This window comes from Solea solea, chromosome 7 (genome assembly GCF_958295425.1).
Source record: "Solea solea chromosome 7, fSolSol10.1, whole genome shotgun sequence".
Classification (NCBI taxonomy): domain Eukaryota; kingdom Metazoa; phylum Chordata; class Actinopteri; order Pleuronectiformes; family Soleidae; genus Solea; species Solea solea.
In genome coordinates, this window is record NC_081140.1 from 28,852,147 (window position 1) to 28,879,832 (window position 27,686).

General features: G+C 38.6%; 1 protein-coding gene across 1 annotated transcript in view; it reads left to right on the forward strand.

Moving 5' to 3' along the window:
• Nucleotides 1-27,686, forward strand: part of rtn4rl1b (reticulon 4 receptor-like 1b) — a 176,674-nt gene that overhangs the window by 34,867 nt on the left and 114,121 nt on the right. Inside the window, exon 2 of the mRNA XM_058634942.1 lies at nt 21,155-21,234. Within this exon, the coding sequence (XP_058490925.1) occupies nt 21,210-21,234 (25 nt within the window). The 5' untranslated portion in view covers nt 21,155-21,209. The remainder of the gene's footprint in view (nt 1-21,154; nt 21,235-27,686) is intronic.

The following is a 27,686-nucleotide window of genomic DNA, read 5'->3' on the forward strand; positions in this document are numbered from 1 at the left end:
TCCCACACCAAACCCCATAGAGAAAACCAGGGATTTTAACATCACAGCACACAGGAGTTGTTGATCCACTGCTGCCTCCGACACTTTCAAATATCTTATTTTAGTGATTTCGGCGTTTGAAATCCCGCGCTCAGGTTTAACTCAGTGACACAAAGTGACCACACGAGGCAGCAGTAGACCAGCAGCTCCTGTGTCCCTCACTGATTGGAACTATAAATAGTTCACAATATAAACATAATCATACGTAAATATCTCATTATAACTTGATATTAAGTTGAGTTTGAGACCTCTGTGTTAGGGTGTTTTTGTAATTTATTATTTCCTTTTTCTTATAATGTGTAAAAGTAGATATTGTAGATGAAGAATGGATGTGAGTGCAGGAGATTGACCCATTTACACTAAAAATAGTCATCAATTAGATGAGAGTAAAGAGGAAGTGAATCTCTTCTTCGTCTTCTTTCCATCACATGTTACAACCTCACTTCACTGTGGACGCGCTGATGTTTCCTGATCACATTGGTTTGGTAATTTACAGCCCACTTATGGAGTCAGCAGGGTTTTCTGTCTCTGGAGGCTAAAGCTTCACTAAAAGCTTCTGACAACAAGGTTCTGTTTTCACCTGAGTCCATTTCTCTGTTTCGCTGTTTGTTTGTTGTCAGAATTACAAGAAAAGCTTTGTTTTCTTTAATTAAACTGAACTTTGTGGAGAATTTGGGAAGAAAACAAAGACTTTAGCCACCAGGGGGCACAAATGATCTGAAAATGATCTGAAATGTTCAGGTTGTTAATAACTATAGAAATCGTTTTGTAATAAGGAGATCATTTACAGAAATATCCAGGTATACGGTGTAAAGTAGCAGTGCTGTATACTATATTACATAAAGTATATTTCTGCCAAACATTTGATTATTTATCATTATTTATAAAATAATTTGTGTTAAAACTCTGAAAAAAGACGTCTGTTTTATTTCTTTCTCCCACTCATTATCTGTTATCATCGGCGTAAGTTTGACCTCCTGTTAGCGACTTCCTGTCTACAGTTTTTGACCGATCAGTCTGAATTTTTTGTGACGGGTCGGTGATCACTCAACTATGTTTCAGTTCAATTTTGGTAAGAATTCACCTACTGATGACGTCACAAAACATGATCATATTTTCCAAAAAATCTCTTGTTATAAACTAAAGTGTAAAAAAATCTGTCAGAACTCATCGGATTTGAATGAAATTTCAATGTAACACGGTTCAGTCCAAGTGGACAAGTTCAGTTACGTACACGTTTATCCAGTGGATCAAAATGTAGATATTTCAAACCCAGGTGACAAAGTGTTGATGAAGGATCTGTGTTCTCTGAGTGATGTTGTGTTTAAATGTCTCTCTACAGCAAAGAGTGTACAAATGAAACTGCCTCGTGTTGTCGTCGCTGCTGTCGACTGTTTGATGGAACAATTTGTTCTTTATATTGAAAGAAGGAGCTGAAACCGAACATCTAATCTGACGTGTGTGTGTGTGTGTGTGTTTGTGCAGTAATTCACATCAAACACACCCTTCTCACCCTCTCCTTCACATTCACCAGCTCTCCTCATCTTTTCTTTTGCAACATGACTCTACAGAAACACTGAGGGAGGGAGAGACTGACCGGTGAGCCCTGGAACTGTTTCCTCTCCTTCAGCTGATATATAGTTACATCCACAACAAGCCACTCAGAGCAGAAATATTGCCTCTGCACATGAAAGCAGAGTGGGCGACAGCAGCAGCAGCAGCAGCAGCAGTGTTGTGTGAAAAGACCACGCCAGCAGGGCTGATACTTTACACCTCCATATTCTTCCCCCTGCTGGAGTCTCTGTGTGTTTGTGCGTCAGTGAGTCGAGACAAGTGGACAAAGTGCGCTCCAGTCAAATAAACATCTGTGGGGAGAGCAGGGTCTCAGGTCAGCTAGGGGTCAAACAGGGTCAAACAAGTTCTGAGCGGGGACTGACTCAGTTTGTTTACTGCGCCGTGTTGGCGGGAAAAAGCCTCTGCAACAGTGATATCGTAGATATCGCAGTTAAGAGGAAACTTAAGGGAAACTTAACTTAATGATTGTATCCATAACTTTGTCAAAGTCAAAGATTTATCAATGTCAGGGTGTCTTAAAATACAGAAAGACTTGACATACACACGCTTCAACATCAGTAAACACAAGTAAAAATGCTCTCTTTACCTGAAGTTTAAGAACTAACCAGCTAACTTGTAACCAACACTAACTTCACAGTCGTTACAGACTCCGATGCTAATTAACAAGTTCTGAACAGTGGACGTCACATGACTCCGTTTGTTTACTTCTGCAACAGTTCACTGTCACTTTAAATCCACAGAGATCAAGCAAAATAATCACAGAACTGATGCTTACGCTGCCCCCTGGTGCTTTTCACCAGTATGGACATTATTTCAGACCTGCAGGATTACAACGTCTTCAACTTCCTGATAAACTCTCCATCCGTCTACTCCACAGAACGCTAAAATGAACACGATATCGGCAGCTAAGGAGAAACTTAAGGGAAAGTTAACTTACAACGATCGAGTCAAATAAAATAAAAGTTTTATCAATTTTTTTTTTCAAATGACGACTGAGCTACTGTATCTGCTGGGATGTTACAGAGAGCTGCGTTTAGAATTCTTTCTTAATCTGCAAAATAAATAAGGTCAGATTAGGCGATCTAAAAATGAAGGTTGTGGCCCCCTGGTGGGCCTTGGTGGTATTGCAGGTCGGCCTCAGATAGAGATGAAAAAATCCAGCATATTCTTTGTTCTGGTAAAAAAAAAAATACAAATAAATCATGATCTTACTTTGTTGTTCATATTTTTTAATACAATAATCACATTAATGGCCATAATTGTAATCAAACTTGTTTTTTTATAATTGAATTATCGATATTAAGATTATGATTCTAAAGTGGTATTTTGGACAAATATTAAAAAGTTCAGTTTTCTGTAGTTTTTGCAAAAATCCTCTGCAGTTTCTTTCTGTGTCTCTGTTTTATCGGATATTCTCGGATATTTTTAAGGCCATTAAGAGAAAATTCACCCTCCAAAGATCGTAAACGTCAGAGCGGAGAATAAAATATGGTAATAAAAGAGAGGGGCAGAGTAAAGACCGAGAGGAGGGACGAGTAAATGAAGCGTGGAGGGTGAAGAGGAGCAGAATGTTGGAACAATGAGGCAAAAAGAAGAAGAAGCTCAGCTTGACAGAACACACCAGGAAAAAGAAAAGAAAAACAATGTTGTGAAGGAGAAACAAATGAAACTAAAACACTTTTTTAACATTAATACAAACACAGTGTGAGGAATGAAGCTGTGACATTTCCACTTTTTGCTTAAGCGTGTGTGATTCTCACATTCGTCACTCGTAACTAAACAGAGATTCTAGAGTTTTCTTCCTCCTCCGCCTCTTCCTCCTCCTCCTCTTCCTCTTTAACTCTGACGCTCAATTTCACGGCATTTGAACACACGACGTTTTACAGGTAATTGAAAATAGCCTTTTGTTTGACAAGCAATAAAAACCAATGAGAAGCATGTTTCTAATTAGACTGAGGGAGATAAAGTCACCTGACTGCAGGGGGGAGGGAGGGGGAGGAGGGAGGGAGGAAACAATTGAAGAAAAACGGAAGGAAGAGAGGAAGGAAGGAAAGAACCAACAATCAAATGGAGGAAGGATGTGGTGGAGGGAGGGGAGAAGGGAGGAACGAAGCAAGGGAGGGAGGGAGGAGGCAGAACGGAGGGAATTAAGCAAGGAAGGAAGGAAAGAAAGAAGGTAAAGAAGGGGGGAGGAAGAATGTAAGGAAGGGAGGAAGGACACGAAGGAACCAACCAAGGGCGGAAGAAAGTACACAAAGAATGAAGTAAGGGAAGGAGGGAGGAATGAAAGAACGAAGGGAGGAAGGAAGGATCGAAGAGAGGGAGGGAGGGAGGGAGGGAGGAAGGAATGAATGAATGAATGAATGAAGGGAGGAAGGAAGGATCGATTGGAGTGAGGGGGGATGATGGAAGGAAGGGAATGAGGAAACAAAGGAGTGAAGGAAGGATGAAAACATGTACATTTTTAATTTTATTCTTGATTTCGATTTCTTTTATTTTGAAATGTTGTGCAATATTAATATGAATACTTTAATTGTGACGTCATTTTTTTTTATCTCACATCACTTTTGTCACCTGACCTCTGACCCCTGACTGACCAGCTGAGTTTGATTCGACCAATCAGTGACATGGGAAATATGCAAATACGGTGTGATGACATCACACATATGCTAATGAGCACATGTGACATGAAGCAACTGCAACTTCAGCTTCTGTTCTTCACCACACACACACACACACACACACACACACACACGTCTTCATCATCAGTTTCTACTCAACAACAACAGACAGTTAAAAAAAAAAGAGCCGAGTCAAAGGTCAAAGGTCGACTCAGCAGTTTTTTATCAGAGATGATTCTGGATCGTGTTTGTACGACGTGTCACTGTAGCTCCAGCAATTAGAGCTAAACAACACAACAAGGTTAACCTGAGGAGTCACACTCAGAGGTCACAGAGGTCACAGAGGTCACAGAGGTCACAGAGGTCACAGTTAAAGTATGAGTCAGCACTTCTGTGGCCAGTTATCAGTGTTGTTGTTCTCGATCAGACGGAGTCACTTTTCTCTCTGTAAATAATAAACTGCACATTATTATCGTCCTATTTTATATAATGTACATTTTTTATTACTTTAACTGCATTAAATGCTAAATTTTCCATTTTTTAACGTATCCCATACGACTTTTTTATTTATTTATTTATATGTATTATATTTATATTTATATTTATTATATTGTTGATTATGAAGACACTTATATGTGTAACTCTAAACGTTGACACGTGATGAGTAAATGTGTGCGTGTGTGAGTGTGTTTATGATCAGAATATGCAAAAAAAGAAGAAAAACAAACATAAGTTTTGAAGTGAGTGTTCAGTAACCATGGTTACAGATGTACTGAGATGAAATATGAGAAGGCCAAAGGACTCATTTTGTGTGTATGTTCTTGTATTTGTATCTTTGTCAGGACCAAAACAAACATGTAAACCTTACAGAGTGAGGGCACTTCTGGGACATTGAGGACAATTTTAAGAATTGGGTTTAGGTTAAGGGTTAAGAATCTAGTTGTGATGGTTGTGGTTAAGGGAATGCATTATATCTATGAGAGTTCACAGTCACATTATGGGGACTTGCCTTTCTTTATGGGTTTAACGTCAAACCTTAAACCCATAAAGAAAGACAGCAGTCGTAGTTGTAGTTAAGCGTCCAGGAAATGAATGTAAGTCAGTGTTGTGTGTGTGTGTGTGTGTGTGTGTGTGTGTGTGTTGAAGAGGGCTTCTTGTTCTTCCTCTTCATACCTGCTCTCCTCTCAGAAAGCATCTATCCATTCACGAACCCCGCGGGACGCCCAACATCGCCAAAGTGCTTCAGGACTCACCTCGTCCAAATCCATTCTCCTTTAAAGAACAGAGCGCTGTGGCCTCTGCATGTCAATACCACGCCGCGCACGTGTGTGTGTGAGTGAGAGAGAGAGAGTGAGCGCGCACACACGCACACACACACACACACACGCACACGCACACACGCACACACACGTGATTGGATTATGGAGGGAGGAAAAAAAAGGTTGAGCGGGTTAATGGGCGATGGGGGAAAGAGCGAGAGTAGAAGCTCTTTCATCTTGTTTCCGATGTCTTCAAAGACAATGAGGCTCACCCTCTCACCCTCTCACTCACACACACACACACACTGCCCTCTGTGTGGACGAATGTCATTATTATCAAACTAAATTAAAAAAAAGGTAGTTGCACCACTTTTATTATGCACCGCACACAGATTACGATCTCACTCGTCCATCTGTCTGTCTGTCTGTCTGTCTGTCTGTCTGTGCTGCTGCTGTTGTTTACTGATGCTTTTAAAGAAGACCATGTTTCCAGTCAAACACAGGATGTGGGCAGGAGTCAACAGAAACACAGCTTGAGCTTGATTTGACAGGAGTATTTCACTGTGTTTCTGGTTTTATTTGCCCTAAAACAACACAGTGGTACGCCCTCGACTTCACTGCTGTCTTTTCACTACAAATAGTGGCAGATTATATCAGATTATTAGGGCTCGAGCATGAATGTGCCAGGAGGAACCTGTTGTTCCTGTTGAGATGATTATTTTTCTTTTTGAGGGGATTAACGTGCATAAAAATTCCTGAAATTTGGCGCAGAGGTCTGGTCAATGAAAAATGCGATAGTGGACTTTTTTGGGAATTTTTGACGCCAGAGAAAGTGGCCAAAATTGCATTAAAGGCTAAATTTTCCATTTTTCTATCGTGTCTAAGTCGCACATAGTTGTTGTGATTTTAACCAAACTCGTTACTCTCATGATTCCAAACACATTTCTAATGTACTTCCATGAGCTCCGCCCACCCAGAAGTCGGCCATTTTGGAGAAACAAAAATACAGTCTAGACATTTGAATGAACGTATCCTAGCATGTTTAAGCTAGCCACATCAAAGTCGGTCCATGTGTTCCGGACGAGTTAATGATTAAAAGTCATCAAAGGATTTCCTCTACGTCATTGGGCGTGGCCTTTGCACTCTGGCAGGAAAACTGCTTTAAAATTCCTTTTTTTTGTTAAAACGTTTTGAATGTTTTAGCGTAAACAGAACAACATGACATTTCTACTATGAGTGCTCCTAGTTCTTCTTTCTGCTGCTTTTTATTCATATTTTGTGTTTGTATTTGCTTTATTTGAGGAAATAATAAAAAAAAAATCAAAGTAATAACTAATTTGCTGACGCGGTGATGAGATTGTTCCACCTTGATTTGACTTTAAGGAAATGCTTTAAATGAACGTGCGTCCCTTCAGATTCAGCACATTTACTTAACTTAGTACAGAATCCATAGAAACAGAGTCTCTTTTTGTGCAAATTACTGTTGTGTGTGCAGCGAAATGGCAATAAAACTTAATTTAATTTGAAAATAAGGTAGTAGTAGAGTAATCGTTTTTGCAGTGGGGAGGTTAATTCTCGATAATACTGGATTATATATAATACTGGAGTAATTACACTGCAGGAACAGCCGTAAGAGAAATACGCTATATATTCTTTCATTTATTTAAGTTTTCTTGTTTCTGCCAGTGGGGTAAATAGATTTTGCTTGGTTGGAATTATTAAAACTAGTAAATCTTTTAAATGTGCAGCCACTTTCAGGCTTTAATGTAGTTTATAATGAGGAAAAACATCTGCTTTTCTGGTCTAATTAGCTCTGCCATTCACCCATTCAGTGTATCTATGCCATTTTGGTGAAGTGTCCTTTATTTACAATGGGGATCGAACCCTGACCTTCCCAGTGATACGACAACCATTTAAACCACTAACCCACGTGTTTGTTCGATGAACTCGATGAACTACACAACAACTGACCCACTACTGACACCTACTGGTGTAAATCAACACTGTCCTCGAGTCCCGCATGTCTCAAGTCTCTCAGTGTGTTTACGTTCACGTTAAAAGTCTGATTTCAGTCAAAGACTAAAACAGTTATTCAGTTTCTTAACGTCATGAGTTTAGTTTTAGTTAGTCCGACTTAAACTGAGCTTGTCTTAGTCAGACTAACGTACCTGGATAATGTCATTCATAGTCCTGCATGTTTGTGTGTGTGTGTGTGTGAGTCAGAGCTAACAAGGTGACAGTGGTGTTACCTGTGTGATCAGTGAGCAGTGAAGCGCGTGCAGCTCCATCTGTGGCGACTGCTGTGTTGGTGCTCAGAGGTCAAACACAGAGAGAAACCACAGGGCTGCTTTTATTTCCTTAGCCCTGAACGACCCGCAGCAGCTCATCCTCTCAAATAACACGGTCACACGCTCGGCCCACGGAGGGACGGACCGTTTGTCCGCGTGATGCTGCAGCTTATCGGCGTCTGTGGATCCGTGCAGGACTGAAGTGAATTCAGCTCCTCAGAAAGACTCACAGAGAGTTTCTGGTTACACGTGAGCAGAGATCACCGGTCACTGAAACGCAGAGTCATGTTTCACACGGGTCACTCAAACACAGTCAGACAGTCAGACGCAGTCAAACACAGTCAGACAGTCAGACGCAGTCAAACATTTTGTTTTTGTTTGTTTGTTTTTTTGGTTTACACATTTAAATAATTTCACAGTTCCAAAAAAAACCCCAATAATAATTTGTACTTTTGGCAAGGAACAAGCCCACATTTACTGTTAATATTATTAAGTTCTCATTTTTTTTGCTAAAGCATGCATTATGCATCTAATGTATTATTTTTATATCATTTTATTCTATTCTATTTTTAACAAAGTTCAAATTTATTTTTTATTTGAATGTTCACAGTTCAGCTCCAAAACAACAACATTATTTTTAAATTCTTTTTTTTACAATTTGAACTTTTGCAACCTCCCTGTTAAAGATAAACTAGGTCATATTTTCTTTTACAGATTTGAAGGAAGTTTCCAACTAGTTCATATTCATTTCACATTTCCATTCCTCTTTTTTTAAATAAATGTATTTCAGTAGAATCTCCTTCACTGGCTGATTTTTCTGTCTCTGCATAAATAATTTGCATAAGAAAACATTTGTATTTTTATCCATAAAAGTGCTTTTAGGAGTGTAAATATGAGTGAGTGCGTGTTGGAGCAGAGGCTGTTTGTGGGTGAATATTTTCCCGTGTGTGTGTTTGAGTGAAGTGAAGTCGTATTTTGTCCCTGAAGAAAAAAGAAAAAGACAGAGGTGAGGACGAGTCCACGCTCGTGAAGAACGAGCGAGGAAAGCTGCAAAGCCTCTGCAGATCTGTGCAGGAACAGAGTGGGCGAGAGGAGGATTTGGTTCCGCGTCAGAACCTGGTCCTGTGGGTTTGTGTGAGTTTGTTTCATGTGGGACGAGTAAAGGTGTCGGACTGTTCCAGAAGCAGCAGCAGGTCACAGTCACGTTCAGCTGAGCGAAGGTTTGTGAGGATTGATTCACATCATTTTGTCCTCATGAGAGAACAAACTGTAGTCACTGTTAAGCCCCGCCCCCACACTGGAGGAAAACGACTTGAAAATTCCACTTTTGACGTAAACAGAAGCACATGAAATTTCTCATTGGACATGATGAGAGGGCCCTTTCATGACTGTGTGCAGTCCCGGTTTTTACTGTATTTGCCCACTTGCCCCTTCATTTAGTGCAGAATTTGGGACTTTTAACAAAAACAAATCCTCTGATTTGATGAAAAAACATCACATGAAATAATAACAAACAGCATGTTTGAACTGATGATGATGATGAACAGTGAAGGCTGGAATCTGAGGCTTCAGAACAAAAACAGAGCGGATGTTTGAGTCAGGAGGTCAGTGAAGTGGGACCTGAGGGGCTGAGGATGTTCACGCTGTCGTCACACAGCGCCGGCCACCGCAGCCATCCTTCATCTGTCCAGGAACCCACGCGTGATCTCCCACATGTGCACAAGTCCATTTGCTCCGCGACTCGTCCGTAACGGCCGTGTCGGACAAGAGCAACTTCAAAAGAGCGGAATGCAAATGTGTCCACTTCTAAAAATAAAAGAAAAAGAAAAAGCCCAGCAGCAGCAGACACAGAGCAGTCAGACGAGAATTAAATCAACCTAAATCCAAAAAAATATAAGCCTCAATATTCCATCACTGATGCAAAGAACGTGTAGACTGGACGCTGCATGGCCTAGAAAATAATATTAGCATTTGAATAAATTGTGTGAAAACTGTAAAGATCTCACAGGAAAACTGTGGGCTTGTGTTTTAATCTGGACGAGCAGAAATGTTTCTTGGAAACGGTGATGCAATTTCCCGCAATTACTTCCTTTATCGGCCGCGATAAACTCAACGACGAAGCTCTGTTAAACACTTTTAAACACCTTCACTTTCACTTTGTTGTTTTTCATCAGAAGAACTTTCTGAACAACTTGAGTGAAGAGAATCAACTTCCTGTTTACACCTACTTGCTGATTTCCTCAACTGCTCAAAGCTGTTAGCATAACCATTAGCATAGTTATAAGCGTAGTTGTCCTGATTTTTTATTCCTTTTCTAAGCTTTGCCTTCGATTGGCATCAGTGGAAACACAATTTGCTCTAGTTTTGTTTGACTTTTCTGTGATTTCTGGTGCAATGTTACCACACATGTAGCCGATAGCATAACTGTTAGCGTAGTTGTTGTTTTATATTTAATTGTTCTTACAAACAATATCATATTTCATAGAGACATTTCAAAAACTAAATACTACATGCATAAAAATAAAGATGAAATGAACAGAAGTACATTAATAATTACAACACATAATCCACAGAAGATCGAAGACGAAGCTCATAACACAAAGGTAAAAAAGAAGTTGAGGGAGATATAGTAGCACAATACCATACAGAAATTGTTGTTATTTGGGCTGCAACAATTATTCGATTTATTATCAATCAAATACTAAACCAGTCAATACTCGAGTTTTCCAAGGTCTCTGCTGTCTTTTTTTCCCAAATGGGAAAATCGCCTGGACTCAACCTTTCATTTGATACTTTATAAATCCATCAAAACAGATGAGAAACCTTCATCCACACTTTCCGATATTCCACAGATCAAAACAACCGACAGATCAATCCAACTGGAAAACAATCGCTAGTAACAGCTCTAAGATCTCTGTTTTTCATCATTCTTATCCAGTATTTGACCAGTTTAAATGTTGTTTTTGTTTAATGTAACTGAAATCACAATTCTACACAGAAAAATCTATTGATTTAATCTATGATATAATCTATTGATTATAGATTTTTCAATGACTGAAGCAAAAGACACAAACATACCATTATGACATTAGCACTGAGAGCTAATCACGTTCTGTGATGTTATCAGTGAGTGAAATTTAACCAAAGTTGAATAGGAACAAAGTCAGGTGATCGCCGACCCATCACAGAAAATTCAGACTGATCCGTGAAAAACTGAAGACGGGACGTTTCTAACAGAAGGTCAAACTTATGCTGATGATGGTAGGAAATTGGGCTGAAAAGATAAACTGATGATGTAAAATATAACAAAATATCACAAGGCAAAATAAAAACTTTCATGAAAATTAAAAAAAAAAAATGAAATTGATGATAAAATGATCGATGAAAATTAAACAGATTAATTAATTGTCCAAATTAATGAGCAGAATGATGCCTGCAACCATTCTCTATAATATACTGTAGATAATTATGTCAAATAAAACAACATAAACGTTGTTGAGGAATTCATATTTTACATTTCAGTGTAGAAGATAAAAAAGAAAAATATGCAAAAGACTCTGAGACGCTGAGATAAGAGAGGTTTTATCCACTGACGATCTATTAAAAAGTATACATATATATATATACAGTATAAATATGTATTTAACTGCAAGACGAGACACCTGCTCTCTGATCGAGATGATTAGAAATGAAATCTAATATCTGTGTATCTGTATTCATGAGTTACGGAGCAGCGGCATGTGAGCGCAGAAGGAGGAGGAGCCGCGACTCTGCGAGCAGCTGTGATTCCAGCATGAACACAGGTGCAACGCGCTGTAATGAGAGAACCAGACCGAACCCCCTCATCTGTCGCCTCCCCACCTATGATGAGTACATTTTAGGGTCAGCTCTGCTCCGTTTAAACCCCTCCCACCTCCTCCAGGACAAACTGGACTCTAAAACGCTGACATATGGAGTCTGAGCGTGGACACGGGAGCCAGGATTCTGGAGTCAGGATTTACAAAGTTGTGGAGATGTTTTTTTTGAAATTTAGGGTGGGAGATCATTTTGTCACCTGTGTTACGGACAGGTTTGTAAAGTGGCGCCATGGTGACAGGCGGGTTAACTTTACTTCATCTTTGTGATCTTTTGAGAGTATTTGTTGTTTTTCGGGGCATCACGTTGTCATTTGAACAGTCAGTGCTCGTGAATCTGGCGTGTTCCAGTGCTGTGGAGGCGTGGCTTTAGAGGGAAGTCTGGGGTGTAGAGGGTGCCCATTTGTCACATGATGCAAATCTTATTTTTGTGGCGCCCCCTAGAGCCCATGTGGCCCACAAAAACTGCGACTGGTCATGTGCTGCTATGTTGTTTTATGTGCGCTGGGATACAGACACAGGATTCAGAGTAGCGCCACAGTTTGAGAACCATGGGTTTTGCGTATTTTACAGTTTTCCAGTGATTTAATTTAATATGATTGGTTGTGTTTGTTTGGTCGATTTCAGACAATGAACCATCAATGAACTTCAAAGATGTCAACATGCCAATCATGACCGTAAAATAAAGAAAAATGTCATTAAATTAGACTCACAACAACAAAAGAATTCTCACCGAGAAAAATCTCAAATACAAAATATCTTTTGCATCAAAATGTCACAAATCAACCCTTAAATCCACACATTTAAAGAAAACTACGTTCTCCAACGAGCAGAAAAACCCGGCACGCCGGGATCTCGTGACCAAGCTCATGAACGAGCTCAACTACTCAACTCGTCCTCCCTGTAGCAGAAGCCCCACCCCCCAACAACATAAGAACATTGGTTCTGCTTCACTTGTTTTTAGTGTTGTGGTTTTTCTTATTCATGGATATTCACAATAATCCCATTTAATAAACGTAAATTCTTCTTATATTCAAATGAAATGACTAATGCATAGAACACTTATGAATGATATAATGGCAGTTACAGGGTTTATTACCCGTGGTGTAATAATGGTCTTTTGATTAAGTTCAGTATGAATTTGATTCGATTCTTTTTTATATAAAAAAGGTTGTTTTTTTCTGTACAAAGACAAAGCAACACTTAGTGAAAACTGCAGCTGTGGTGACAAGTGTTTACTTCAATGAATCCCCCGCTGTTTACTTAATATCATAATAATCATAATTAGATTTTTTTTCTTATTACTGTAATTGTTGGTGATGAGCTGTGATGTTGCTGCTGCTCTGAATCAACACTGTCTGACCTGCGGCTGTGATGAAGCTCGCTGCGTCTCACAGCTGCACATTCATGTGGAACCTTCATCCACCACAGAGAAACCTGGCTTTATTTTTATCAGCTGCTCCTGCTGTGATTGCTGAGGCCAGTTTTACTTAAATGAAGCTGTGATTTTATATATGTGATGTGTATGTGTCATGTGTGACAGCGGAGTTGCTGAGCGGATACATTTCTTGTTACAGGAAGTATCAACCGATATCTGCAGATATTTCACAATAAAAGTCTTTGTTTTCTGCCGTTGGTGGGTGTATAGAAAAGCTCATTATTTGGCAGTCAGTCTCCTGGTGGTTGTAGAGAATAGCTCATTAATTGGCAGTCAGTCTGTTGGTGTATGTAGAGAACAGCTCATTATTTGGCAGTCAGTCTGTTTGTGGATAGAGAATAGCTCATTATTTGGCAGTCAGTCTGTTTGTGGATAGAGAATAGCTCATTATTTGGCAGTCAGTTTGCTGGTGGATGTAGAGAATGGCTCATTATTTGGCAGTCAGTTTGCTGGTGGATAGAGAATAGCTCATTATTTGGCAGTCAGTCTGTTTGTGGATAGAGAATAGCTCATTATTTGGCAGTCAGTCTGTTTGTGGATGTAGAGAACAGCCCATTATTTGGCAGTCAGTCTGTTTGTGGATAGAGAATAGCTCATTATTTGGCAGTTAGTTTGCTGGTGGATGTAGAGAATAGCTCATTATTTGGCAGCCCGTTTCTTGGTGGATGTATAGAATAGCTCATGTGTCAGTCAGTCTGTTGGGGGTGTATAGATTAGATTAGTCTTCCTCTTTTCCTCCTGTCAAGCAGCTCCATCTTCAACATCATTTGTCCAAAAATACAATCGCTCTCCCTCCTCTGCCATTGACCAAACCTTCACTCTCTCACTTTATCTCCAAACCTAGAATCCTGTCCATCCTGGTCACTCCCATCTCCAGCTCTGACGTCTCACTGTCTCCAAGGTCTCACTACTATATCATAGACATTCTCTTTCACTGTTCACTGCTTTCCTTCTGTCACACATCAGCCCGGACACTTCACAATAAGAGCCTTGTTTAAAAGAATCGATGGATGTTGAAGAGGAAACAGGATGTGTTTGTGTTTGCGACACATTTGACAAACGCAGAGGTTGAAATTGTGGTTATTTTCACTGTCAAATGAAAGACTTATCTGCAAAACCACCAGCATGGTTGTGAACGTGTGAAAGTGTGTGCGTACACGACGCGCTGCCCTGCTCGACTCAAACACAGCCACACATAATCACACGGGGGACAGGATATAAAAACACAGGTTATAAAGTTGCTCTGTAAACGTGTGTGGGCACCGAGGATCTCTCGAGTATTCATTTCTATTCACTAAGTCATTATTGTTTGGAGGCTCTTGAGCGAGGCCCAGTCTGTCCCCGCGTAGCCTCTCATCTCCTTGTCCTGCTTCTACTCCACGGCTGAAGTACGAGCCCGGCTTCACGGATTAAATTAAATGCACATCCAATGTTTTCTTCACAGAACGGCCGAGCAGCAGCAGCAGCAGCAGCACCAGCAGCAGCAGCAGCAGCAGAGGCTAAATAAGCTATTCATGTTTACTTTTGCTGTCGCTGCATCACAGAGACAGCTGTCGGCAGCAGCCATTTCCTTGTTGAGCACAAAACAAATGGTTTTTTAAAAAGGTCCAGTGTGTGAAATTTAGGTTACAATACATTTTATTTGGCAGATATTTGAGACGGTCCGTGTAGCGGTTAGCGAGAAGACCCGGGTCTGTGACCAAGTCAGGGTTCATGCGTGGGTTTTCCCCTGGCTCCTCCCACAGTCGAAAAACATGCAGATTTGGGGATTTAAGCAAACTGGACACCCTAGATCAGGGGTGTCAAACTCAAATGACCTGGGGGCCAATGAGCATCTAGTCTGGTCAAGCGGGGGCCGACAAAGAGGAAAAAAAGTGGAAAAAACAACTATTTAGTAGCCGGTGGGCAATATAAGATATTCATTATGATATTAGACAGAATTGCAAAGTAAAATTGCTTGTTTTGGTATGAAATGATTCACAATAAAAACATATTTATGATGCAAAAAAACTGAGAATTAAATTGAACATTTAGCAAATAAAGATGAGGATAATTGTGATTAAAACAGCTTAAATATATGTAATTTCATGTTGAGTGTAATACATTTAATAAAGCAATGATTACAACCGAATGTCTTATTACTATTATAAAAAATATTGCTGGCAAATACATTTATTCTTATATTCTGTCTCTATTCCATCACCTCACACAGTGGGTGCAACTTTTACTTTTGAAAGAGCCATTTTTGTGGCTTCTCCACCCAAATGAATGTCATAAAATCAAAGTTATATATAAAGATATGTATTTAATACTGTATATGATATGAGCTGATATACATCAGTTTAAACTTAAGTGGTTTTAATTAATATAGATCTGTACAAATGACTTCATTTAGGTGCTGGGAATGTCTCTCCCAAGTTCAAGTTTGTTTGGTTTTCAATTTCGCACTTGACGTATAGACACGTAGGATGTGACGCGTATTTTAGTGGACGAAAAAATTCAACCGCTTTCATTTATGTGGAGGAAACAGACGTTAAAACAACAGATGTTTATTGTTTGTCTCATCTTCTCTTTCAGTTATTCTCGATACAGCGCCACCTCAGGCGAGGAGGGGAATGCGTTACTCAAAAGGTTCAGTTTGTTTCACGAAAGTTTTGACGGGAATGAATGTCGCAACCCCCAATCGTAATAATCGAGTCTGGCGGAGATATTAGGTATGAAAACGACCTTAGTGATGGACGGGTGACATGTCCAGGTTGTGATTCCGCCCTTCACTCTATGTCCGTCCCAAATCACCTTATTGTTTCCCTCATTTTTCAAAATCAGGCTTTGGGCAAACGATTGGACCAGAGTGTGAGTTAGCGTCAGAAGAGCGGGTTCAGTTACGTTAAATTAGAAAACATGTATTTATAGTTGACCTAATTATGCAACACAATACACTCTTTTACAGTTAATGTTCCATTCCAAGAAAAAAGGGAACAAAATCAGAGTGAAGTTATCTCATTTCATCTAACGTCAAACATTGATCGTGTAAGAGTGTAAAACAAATGGATTTAAAGAGTGTTGGCTTCACACTCCTCCACAAACATCCATGACATCAGTCCATTTGTTTGTTTTTTTGATATTTTAATACAGAAATTCACCGCTCTACTCTAGACTCATGTTCTCCGATCGCTGCCAGGTTTCTGCCACCGTGCCACTGAGCAAACACAGAAAATCCTTCGCAGGATGCATTTGTGTTTATTTACCGTTGTTATTTTTCACAGTTTGTGCCCGTGTATCTGCTCACAGCCGGGTGTGCAGACAGATCCTGTCTTTCATCTGCATCTGTGTTCGGCTCACACACACACACACACACACACACACACACTTTGTTTTGCAGAAACAGAAGGACGGGAAATGGAAAGCCACGCTTCGACTGCCGCCATCATGTCAGGAGCTAATTCCTCCTTTTTCCACGGGGCTTTGTAGCTGATGTCAGAACAGCGTGGCGCCGTGCCGACGTGTCTGGTTTTCATTTATGGCAGCAACGCTCATCAAGGGTTCACCGCAACACAAAGACTCAACGCTGAAAAAAGGGGATTCTAACGCGACAAGTGGTGTGATTTCTGTCGCACAAATCGTGTCTTTGATTCTCGCGTCGGACGTCGCGCTCATGACTGTTCAGTGACGACACGCTGGGACCAATCAGAGGGATTAGGAATTTTAAGTAGATTTTGGAATTTTAAGTAGATTTTAAAACTTTAAGTAGATGTTGGAACTTAAAGTAGATTTTTTAATTTAAAGTAGATTTTGGAACTTTAAGTTGATTTTGGAATTTTAAGTAGATTTTAAAACTTTAAGTAGATGTTGAAATTTTAAGTAGATTTTGGAACTTTAAGTAGATTTTGGAATTTTAAGTAGATTTTGGAACTTTACGTACTTTTTTTAAGAAGTCTTTTTAACTTTGATCTACAGTTGGACATTTTGATTCTTGTGTCGGACGTCATGCTCATGACTCTTCAGTGACGGCACTCTCTGATCAATCAGTGGGATTAGGGATTATAAATAGATTTTGGAACTTTAAGTATATTTTGGAAATTGAAGTAGATGTTGGAACTATAAATTAGGATTTTAAAGTCTTTTTAACTTTGATCTATAGTTGGACATTGTTGCCTTTGATTCTTACGTCGAACATCGCGCTCATGATTCTTCAGTGACGACACTCTGAGTGTAAAACATTTAATATAATGGATTATCTTGTTAGAATTACTATAAAAGTATCCACAATTAAATCATCGATTACCAAATACCAACTATTTTCATAACTGATTTGAGTGTTTTTGTGATCTTTCTTCTTAAATATGAATAATTTAGTTTTTTTTTGCTCCATAGAACAAGGAAATCATTGAAACTGAATTATTTATCATACATTTGAGGTTTGTGAAACAATGATCTTCATTTTATGGACAAAAAAACCCGTCAATAAACAATAGATATATATCAAAATAGATCATTGATTATGAAAATAATCGTTTGTTGCAGCCCTATCATATTTACTTTCATTATTTATTCTTGATTTGGATTCTTCTCTGTCTGCTTCCTTTAGTGTAGTTCCTCTGTTTTAACAGGACATGGTGAGTAATGTGAGCTCTCTCTCTCTCTCTCCAGGATCCTCCTCCCGTCTATATCAAGATTTAAATAAATAAAAATAGAGTGGTGTAAACATGGAAGCTTCCTCTCGGACTCCATTACTCTGCTCTCACTGTTCCTCACTCAGAACACAGTGACGTTTGAACCTGACAGATTTGGGCCACAGCTGCTTTCGTCGTTTCATACGTTCATTTTTGTGTCACATGCACTTTTTTTTTTCGTCAACACAGACTGAGACTGAACAAAGTACAAATACTTTGTTACTGTACTTCAGTACAACACTCACGTATCTGTACTTTACTCAGTTATTTATATTTCTAGTTTAACTTTTACTCCACTACATTTCCTCTAACTCTCTTTGCTACTCGTTGGTATTATGGTCTGTATTTACGTATATAGAGCTTTTCTAGTCTTGATGAGCTGCATTACACTGCAGTTTTCATCCATTCACACATCTCTCATAACCCATTCACATGCTGCGACATTGGCTTAAGTGTCTTTGCTCAGGGACACATGTAGACGAGCAGAGCCAGGAATTGAACCCACAACCTTCCAGTTGAAAGACAACTCACTCATTCACTCACTCAGTCATTCAAATTCAGTCACTCACATTCAGTCACTCGCTCACTTCTACCAAAGTCATTGTCGTGCTTTTACTCAAGTATCACTTTAATGCACTTTATACAGAGACTGTTGATGCTAAAGATTCAGCCAGTGAGTGAATGAGTGAGTGAAGGTGTTGACCTGTCACGTCCTTCAGTCGTCGTCACTGTTAGTGAAAGCGTCTTCAGACTGACAGCAGCATTTGCATCGTGTAATGTCACATGATGACATGAAGTCAATTCACCAACAAGGTCACTGTTTCACTCTCTCACGCACGCGCGCACACACACACACACACACACACACACACACACAAAGTATGATAATTAAATATAATGAACTGTGTGTATATGTGTGTGTATAAAGTTTTCTGTTGCTTTATTTGTTTTGTTTGCTTGTTTTCTGTTTTCTTAGACATTTCATGCTCTTTATTTCAGTATTTATTGCGACAAAGGGGCAGATTTAATAAATAAATAAATAATAAATAAATAAAGATTTAAGATTTAATAACCTTCATTTTTCTCTCTGCGCCCTTTCATTCATAATATGGACATTTTGTGCTATTTTAAATGGTTCTTTCCTTTCCGTTAATGAACGAATGAAATACATAAACTAAACAAGTAAGTTAAATAGCAGAGATGGTAAAACTGACAATTATGTACATCATTAAGAGGCGACTGAAATGAAACGACCCTTTATTTTGAATAAAAATACAGATTTCTGTAGATTTAAAGACGTCTGGAAACATTTCAGTTGATCTAAGTGCACCATTCAACAAACTATAATATACTATATCACACGTCTTGTTTTTATGGCTTTAAATCGTACCTAAACGTCTAAAACAATGTTTATGTTTATCTAGTTATGTTATTTGTTGATCCAGGTGTAAAATCTTCACAGTTTAGTGTAAAAGTATTGAAATAATTCATGTTTACGTGATAAAAATCAGTGTCTCTACTGCCCTCTGTGGTCAAACGCCAGCTACTGCGTTCACATTTTGACATCGTCTTTCTTGGTCCACTGTTGCGTCACACTCTCAGGCTCCTCCCCCTTTTGTTAACACTGGAGTCCAGTATATATTATGGGATATTTTTCCATACACAGGTAAAAGGATTGAGCAGAAAATTGTGATATAGCAGTGTTTATACATTTTTTAACAATCTGCACAGGATTATAATTATTTCATGATGAATTATTAACGTGTGTTTACAAATGTTTTGTTTTCAGATTAAAAACTGCTGAGTCACTGAAACTTAACTTTTCCTTGCGTTGAAGAGTTTACACGACAATGTTTTGATTTAAACAGTTTTATGTATTTAATATTTAGTTCATACATTATTTATATTTAAAATATACATGTGCACTGCAGTGCTCACACACACACACACACACACGATGCCGAGTATAAGGTCTGTTTCATAAATGTTTGTTTAACCTTTGCAATATGGTGTTGTTATTAAACTTTTATGTTTTTTATTTAACAATGGTAAAACACATCAAGCAAAAAACTAATTATTCAGTTTATAAAGTTTATCAGCCATGACCTGAACTATTATTTAAAAAGTGGCATCAGCCAGAGAAAACAAAAAACAGTATTGTCAGGAACATTAATGAGGTCATTTATTACTATTATTTCCATTAAAAATGAAAAAATCTGCTTCTACTGTGAGACTTTTTTTTTAACAGTATTTATGAGATTAGTATTTCTCTGAGCGCTCTTGTCTCTGTGTTTTTGTTTCCCTGAACGTATTTTCATTTTTTATCCCTTGTTACATCAACCTGCCAAAGGGAATACAGGCGGAAGTCAGCCTCAGGCTACAAACTGGAATATTTACATTTGAATGTTTATTAATATGCATTGTCCCTTCCCTTAAATAAATAAATAAGTAATTTTTCCTAAAATGTGAAAATTGGACATCAACTCAAGGTCAAAAAAGAGCAGCGGGCTCTTTCTGTCGGGGGCAAAAAAACCAGGATAAAAGCAAGAAAAGCATAAAAATATCTAATGCCCTTGAGGAAAATGAAGCAGATGAAAAAAATGAAAGATGGACATGAAATTTCCTTTAAGGATATGAGGAGTGGACACGACTAAATGTCTGGAGAGGAGCAGAGCAGTGACGAGACATTAGAAGGTGGATTAAGTCTTGTATCAGTGTTACAGTGGGTTTAATCTGCAGGTCCAGGATTATAGTCCCTGTTATCAGGAGCAGCGGTGAGCAGAATTAGCCAGGGTCAAAGAAAGTCTGACGTGTTTCTATCACAGGCTTTTGTTCTCGTCCGTGTTGTTCCTGATGAAAATGTGAGATGTTGTTGTTCTCACAAAATATTCTGCTTTCAGATGTCAGTTATTTTTTGTGAAACAGGTTTTGTTCATATAAATATATAGAATAAATACAAATACTGTGAAGAAATACTTTTTTCCTGTTCTGTTACACATACATCACGATATATCATAAATTATCTCACAATCATTCATCGTTATTATGGACAAAATTGTGTTGTAGTGTAGTTGCTTTATGCTAACAGCCACCCTAACTTAATCCCATGTTTAATGAATGGCAAAAACTATCGTGTAAAGCAGCTTTGAGTGCTCTAGAAAAGTTCTATATATTATAAATACAGACCATTTAACATATTCACCTGTAATGGCCACGTTAGTTGGCTAGTTAGCATAAAGTTAGCATTTCTTTCTTTTCTTTAACAACTGCTAATTTGCCAAAAGTCAACGTAAACTGTCCACACACTGTTTTTGTCTCTTCTGTCCACCAAGTTGACGTCTGAAGAACAATAGACGGATGACGCAGTGACACGCGTTTGCTAACCTGTTCCATTCATGTGTTCACAGAATAGGAAGGAGTGTCGCCTCGTCTCTGTCTCTGGCGCCGCATTAGATTTAGAAAATGCTGCCACTTCACGTCAGAATGGGTAAGTCAATAAGATTTTTATACTTTATAAAGCCGAGTCCTTCCTACACACACAGACAATGAGCAGACAACGAAGCCACCGGAGCGACGTCTCGTTTCATTGTCCTTTAAACTGTGAATAAATGACACTCAGTTAGAAGATGCTAACTTCAGCTGCAGGGTCCATTTTTGTTAGCTGATGTCATATGAACATGAACAATGGCTAATGTTCCTGAATAAACACAATCAGTTGATTATATTTCATTGATTCTTTTGTCTAAATGGAAGTTTTAAGAGCGACTGTCATTAGTCGATGAGTAGCCTGTTACAAAACTAGCGGCTCCACCTGGGATTTGGGATTTTTTACCATCTTTTATTTCTTTCCCTCTTTAAATTTATGTTTTAGTTAATTTTATTGATGAAATTAGAAAAATGCAGGTGCACTACAAACATTTATTGGCTAACAGCTGGAATGACGCAGGAATCTACGTCACATGATGCCAAAGTGTGTGTGTATACATTCACCTGTTTTTATGTGAATTTTCAATTTGCGTATAAAATATAACACCGACATACACCTATAAACACAACGAGTGTTATTTTAATTCAAATGTCACGCAAATGAAGTATTCAGAATCTGACTCAGATATATCAAAACACAGACAATTCACCATAGAATGTTTACATTTGAGCTGGAAAGTTGGCATATTGATACAGTAAATGCAGAAGAGTGCAAATGTAAACAGATTCAGCAAATGAAAAAACTGAACTGACTGAAACGTCCTCACAGCTTCCGTATTTAACTGTATTTCTGGGGTGATACAGACGTTTGCGCCATCTACTGTTTATCCTTGGGAACTACTTCACAGCAGTGAAAGTTGTGATAAAAACGGTGGAGACAGAATTATAACACTGAAAAAAAAGAAAAGAAATTGGTGACTTAAGTGAATTCATTGAACTTATTTCATTTAGGTGTCACCGACTGAAGTAATTCTTTTAAAAAGTTGTCAGACATTTTTTTTTGTTGTTAAGTATCTTTGCAACGAGGTCAAATGTACAGCAGTCGCCTGGAAATGTCTGACAAAGAGCAGTTCTCAGTGTCAAAAGTGGAGACAGTGGGCTGGAAAATGAGACGCTTTCACAGAATCTTTAAATATTCAGTTAAAACCTGTGATATGCTTTCATGGAAACTATTGAAGCAGATGAAAAACAATGAAGCATATAGATCTGGGTCTTGCTTTGCTGGTAGAAACCAACATGTTATACAGCATTATGTTGTGAAAATCACCTTATGTGATTATGTTTTACAGTTTTGTCTATTGTAAAAGAGATTTCTTGAAAAGGCATCATCTGAATTGAATGTGAACATACTCGGGTGATCACCTACCCATCATAAAAAAATCAGATTGATTTGTGAAAAACTGTGCACAGGAAGTTGCTAAAAGAAGGTCAAAGTTATGCCGACGATAAACCCACGCCAAGGAAAACAGAACCTCCTTGGTGAAGGTAACAACACAGACAATGCTGAAATAGATCAATTTAAAGTTTAAAAGAATACATTCCAAAGTTAAGTGTTAAAAATGGCGAAAAGGAAATAGAAACAAATGAAAATTAAAAGTGTTAAAAGAGGTCAAATGAGGAAAAAACATACGATTAAAGTAACCTGTATAAACACGGGTTTAAACTGGTTTTTAATCCAGTGGGAATGGGATATTTGAGAAACAGCAACAGTCTCACATCAGAATGAGTGAGTTTCCATTACTGACGTCCATAACACGGCTGGGTGTAGCCCGGGGCAGCAGGGGAGTGGACAGCAAAGGACAGAAACATCTATCAAACCTCAGAAGGTTGACTCTCTGTACATGTGCTCAGCTCCAGAGTGTTGGCCACTGCTGACATTTATTGCACCGTGTGTGGATGAGGCAGCAGGGTGCGGGAGATAGCGAGGGAGAGAGAGAATAGTGGGTCGGTGTAGGGTGATGATGGAGTGACCCCGCTGCGTTCCTCGCTGCCCCTCTGCCACCTGCTGTAGAGCACGATTGATGAGCGCTGCCCAGTGAGGAGACACTGGGCCAGATTACAAACACGGCGCTTTGTCTTTTGTGCAGCACTTCTTCAAAGAGAGGCACCACTGCTCCATTTAATTGGCTGCAATGTTTCCAAAAAGCCATTTCCTCGTCCCGGTTACACATGTTCTGTAATGTTCTGAGAGGAAGGAACCATGAAAGTGAAGAACCAAAGAGGAGGATCTAGAAAAACGAAGGCTTCGTTCACACTGGACATGTTATGCTTTTGTCGCTGCTACATTTTTATTTGGCTGCCGTGTTAAAAAAAAAAAAAAGAGTTCAGGATCGATGGTGGATCAGTGGTCAAGCAACTATCTTTAAGTGTAAGGTTGCGGTTCAATTCCTGGCTCCGCTCGTCTATATGTCGATTAACCTCAATAGAATCTCATAACTATGACTTAGTGTCTCATTATTATGACTTAGTATACTTATAATTATGACTTAGTATCTCATAATGACTTAGTATCTCATTCTGACTTAGTATCTCATAATGACTTAGTATCTCATTATTATGACTTAGTATACTTATAATTATGACTTAGTATCTCATTATTATGACTTAGTATTCTTATAATTATAACTTTGTATCTCATTATTATGACTTAGTATCTCATTATGACTTAGTATCATTATGACCTAGTATCTCATTTTCACTTAGTATCTCATTATGACTTAGTATCTCATAATTACCTAATATCTCATACCTATGACTTAGTTTCTTATAATTATTACTCAGTATCTCATAACTACGACTTGGTATTCTATAATTATGACTTAGTATTTAATTTTGACTTAGTATCTCATAATAATGACTTAGAATCTCATAACTATGAGTTATGATCTCATTACTATGGGTTAGTATAATAACTCAGTTTAGGGGTGATGACTCTTTAAAGCCTGCATCGGCACTGATGGGAAACACAAGACCCAGGAAATGTTTTTAACCTCAACTTAAGTCGCCTACAGTTAACTATAGAAGAAGACCCAGGTTAATACGCTGATCTGCTTCAATAATTAGGTTTCTATTAGAATGTATTGCAACTTTAAACAGGATTGTTAAAGATTCTGTTAAAGAAAATATAGTTCACAGATCCAGTGGATGAAAATGTAAAAATGTCAGGTGCTGCTTTGTAAAACACAGGCGTGTTTAAGTCTTGGTGGAGAGCTCTTGATTTCATTATCATATTCTCACTGTGACTTTTCCAAATGCAGAAAATGAAACATTCAGACTCTCTGTGGCCTAGATTCAGACTTTTTTTTCCCTTCTCTTTTTCTTTTTTTAAGTGAGTCCAGAAACATGAAAGGTTGAGAAAAAAACAGTTTAAATCTTATTTGGCGGTGCTGAATTTGATAGGATTATTTTTGTTGTTGTCGGAGGAGACGGCAGGATTGACAGTGTTTGCGAACTCTTTAAATGACTTGAAAGGCTGCACTTGTTCGGTTCAAATAGGGATGAATAGAGGAGAAAGATTGGGGGACAGGAGCTGGCAGAGATTTTAATAATTTCTCCTTCAGAGTAGCAGGTGCAAGTCATATACAGGTGCTCACTTTTATTAGATCCAAGCGACGTATCCTAGCAACCTGGCTGTGGGAATAGGCTGATAACCCCGCCCATGCCCCAGGGGCTGCTGGGATTGAGATTCTGATTAAGGCTTTCAGGGCCAGTCAGAGAGGGGATTGCAAATCATCGGCGCGGCGGCTCACAGACGTGGGAACGCAGCACTTCTCAAACCTTGAGGGTCCAAATCCAAACCCGGCACTGTTTCCAGAGAAGCCTTGATGACTCAGCGGATACGTGTGGTTTGGTGATCATGTGCAACAATGGAGGATTTTTCAAAGTCAGGCGAGAGAATTCAGAAAATGCTTGGACATGTTCTTTCTCTGCAGGGGGTTGAATTGTGAGTAAAAGTGTATGGAAGTGTGTCGCTGCCAGGACAGGGAAATGAAAAATGAATCATGTTGTCATATAACAACATGGATAAAACGGGATGTTTTTCAAGTTATAATGGAATATTTTCACATTATTGTGACATATAACCTTATCACGTCATAACAAGAATCTATGTTTCATGACCTAAAGAGATCATTTATCACATTTAAAACATGAAAGACTTCCCTTTATAAACATTTAAAGTGGATTGTAGAGCTGCAACTAACAATTATTTTCATAATCATTTAATCTGTTGATTATTTTCTCGATTAATCATTTGGTCCATAAAATATCAGATTGCTTTGTTATCCAGAGCAAAGAAATGAAGAAAATACTCACATTTAAGAAGTTTAAACAAACAGAAATTTAGTTTTAATCATGAAAAAGCTTCAAACCGATTCATTGATTATCAGAATAGTTGTCGATTAATTTAGTAATCGACTAATAATCGATTCATTGTTTCAGCTCTAGTGGAATGCTTTATGTAATCTGATCTGAAATTAACTCATTACAATGTTAAAACTTCACATTATACGAGATGTGATAATGAAACACATTATATATACATACATGTATATGTATATATATATATATATAAAACATCAAATATATCATATTATAACATACAGTGTTTCGTGTTTTACCGTGACAACTCATGATAATATTTTCTTGATACTATTTGATAAAGATAATAATAATAATAATGAGAGGAATGATGTTTTGATGTGATACGACGTGTGCTTGATGAAAAGCAGCATGTACTGATGTTTGTAATAATCACATTTACATCTTCATCATATTCACAGTGTTTCTGTAAAGCCAGAATGTTCTGGTAAACTAGTTTGACTCTTTTCTGATTGAGGTTACGTGTCAACATGAGCTGCCAAACAAATCCGGAGGAAAAAAAACTGTTGTCAATCAAAACAAACGTAATAGTTTGTAAGTTTATCCACACAGACACAGACATCTCCCCTCATAGTTCTCCATAAACACAGTCCACACACAAAAAACAACCAGAAAATGACTCTAAACGCTGCAGTACATATGCCAGGCCTGTATGTGGCGCTGCTTCAGAAATACACAAGACGAGGATGAAGATCTGTATCAACAAGAAGTACATGTTTTTTTTTCCTAAAAAAATCTAGTTAAAAACACACAAAAATGTGACATTCTTAATTATTTTGGCTGCCTCACTCAAGTGGCGCTAACAGCTAAGCTAACAGATGAGTCATCAGATCTGTTTGTTAGTCTGTGACAGAAACACAGACACACACCACTTTTCAGATGCTTTGGTGTCACGGCTGTCTGCTCAGGGAGACACTCGAGCTTAGGCTTGTCCGCTTGTCTGTCTCATAACTGTCCAACGATTTGTTGACAGGCTGCAAACTCGCTAAAAATGATGCTAACGGCCCTTCCATTCATTTTCACAACAAAAACATACATCCCTGTGCTATTTTTATGATCATTCAAAGTGGATATAAGACCAAGCCGTGCTCACACCACCTTCTAATGGACCACGCAGACAGTCTGATGAGTTTCTAGACTGTATATTCTAAAATGAAATGGGTTTTTAAGATCTTTTTTTTTTTTAAATCCTAAGCCTGAAGGATGGTTTTGTCCAAGATATGTTCCTCAATCTTGTCCATTACACTTTTTTTTTACATACCCTCAGGGTTAGGATTAGGGTAACCTAATCTTAAAATCTAATCTTAAATGTATTCAATTTAATTTGTATTGCGCCAAATCACAGCACACATTATCTCACGGCACTGTACACAGTCAGGCTGAAACCTTTACGGTATTATAGAGGGATATTATTTCATTATTTAAGATTTTTTTATATATATATATATAACACAACTTTTAACTTTGTATTTCTTACAGTTCCGTCTCTGTGTTGTTTTCAAATGACTCCGTACCACACCTGTGAGGATGAAAAAGGGGTCTATAAATAAAACAGTCTTACCTTGTTGACATGCTTTGAGGTCTGCGGAGGCCACCGTAGTTCTGCGATTTACTCGAGAACAGGGACAGTTGGACGTCACTGACTCTGGCCTTTCACTGGGAAACTGAAACGATAAAGAGAGAGAGAAAAAGGGAGATCAAAGATTTTGAATGAAACAGATGTCAGAGTGGAGTGTAAGTGAAAGGGCGACATGATGAGGAGTGAGATAGCGAGCGAGGGAGTAAGGGAGCGAGGGAGGGAGGGAGGGATGAAGCAGAGGAGGGAGGTAGATAACGTGCTGACCCACTTTGCAGAAACCACGCTGAGATCTTAACCAGCGCTGTAATAAATAACACATGGCCGGACAGCAGAGACTCTAACAGCTGTATGGTGGTGGTGGAGGTGGAGGTGGAGGGGCGGACCTCATCCCCTGTCTCCACCTGCTCCACAGCCTCCACCCATGATCTCATAAGACGAGCCATCACTTCTGCTCACTCATATATTCATGCACCCAGAGGCAGCGGGTGTTGTTT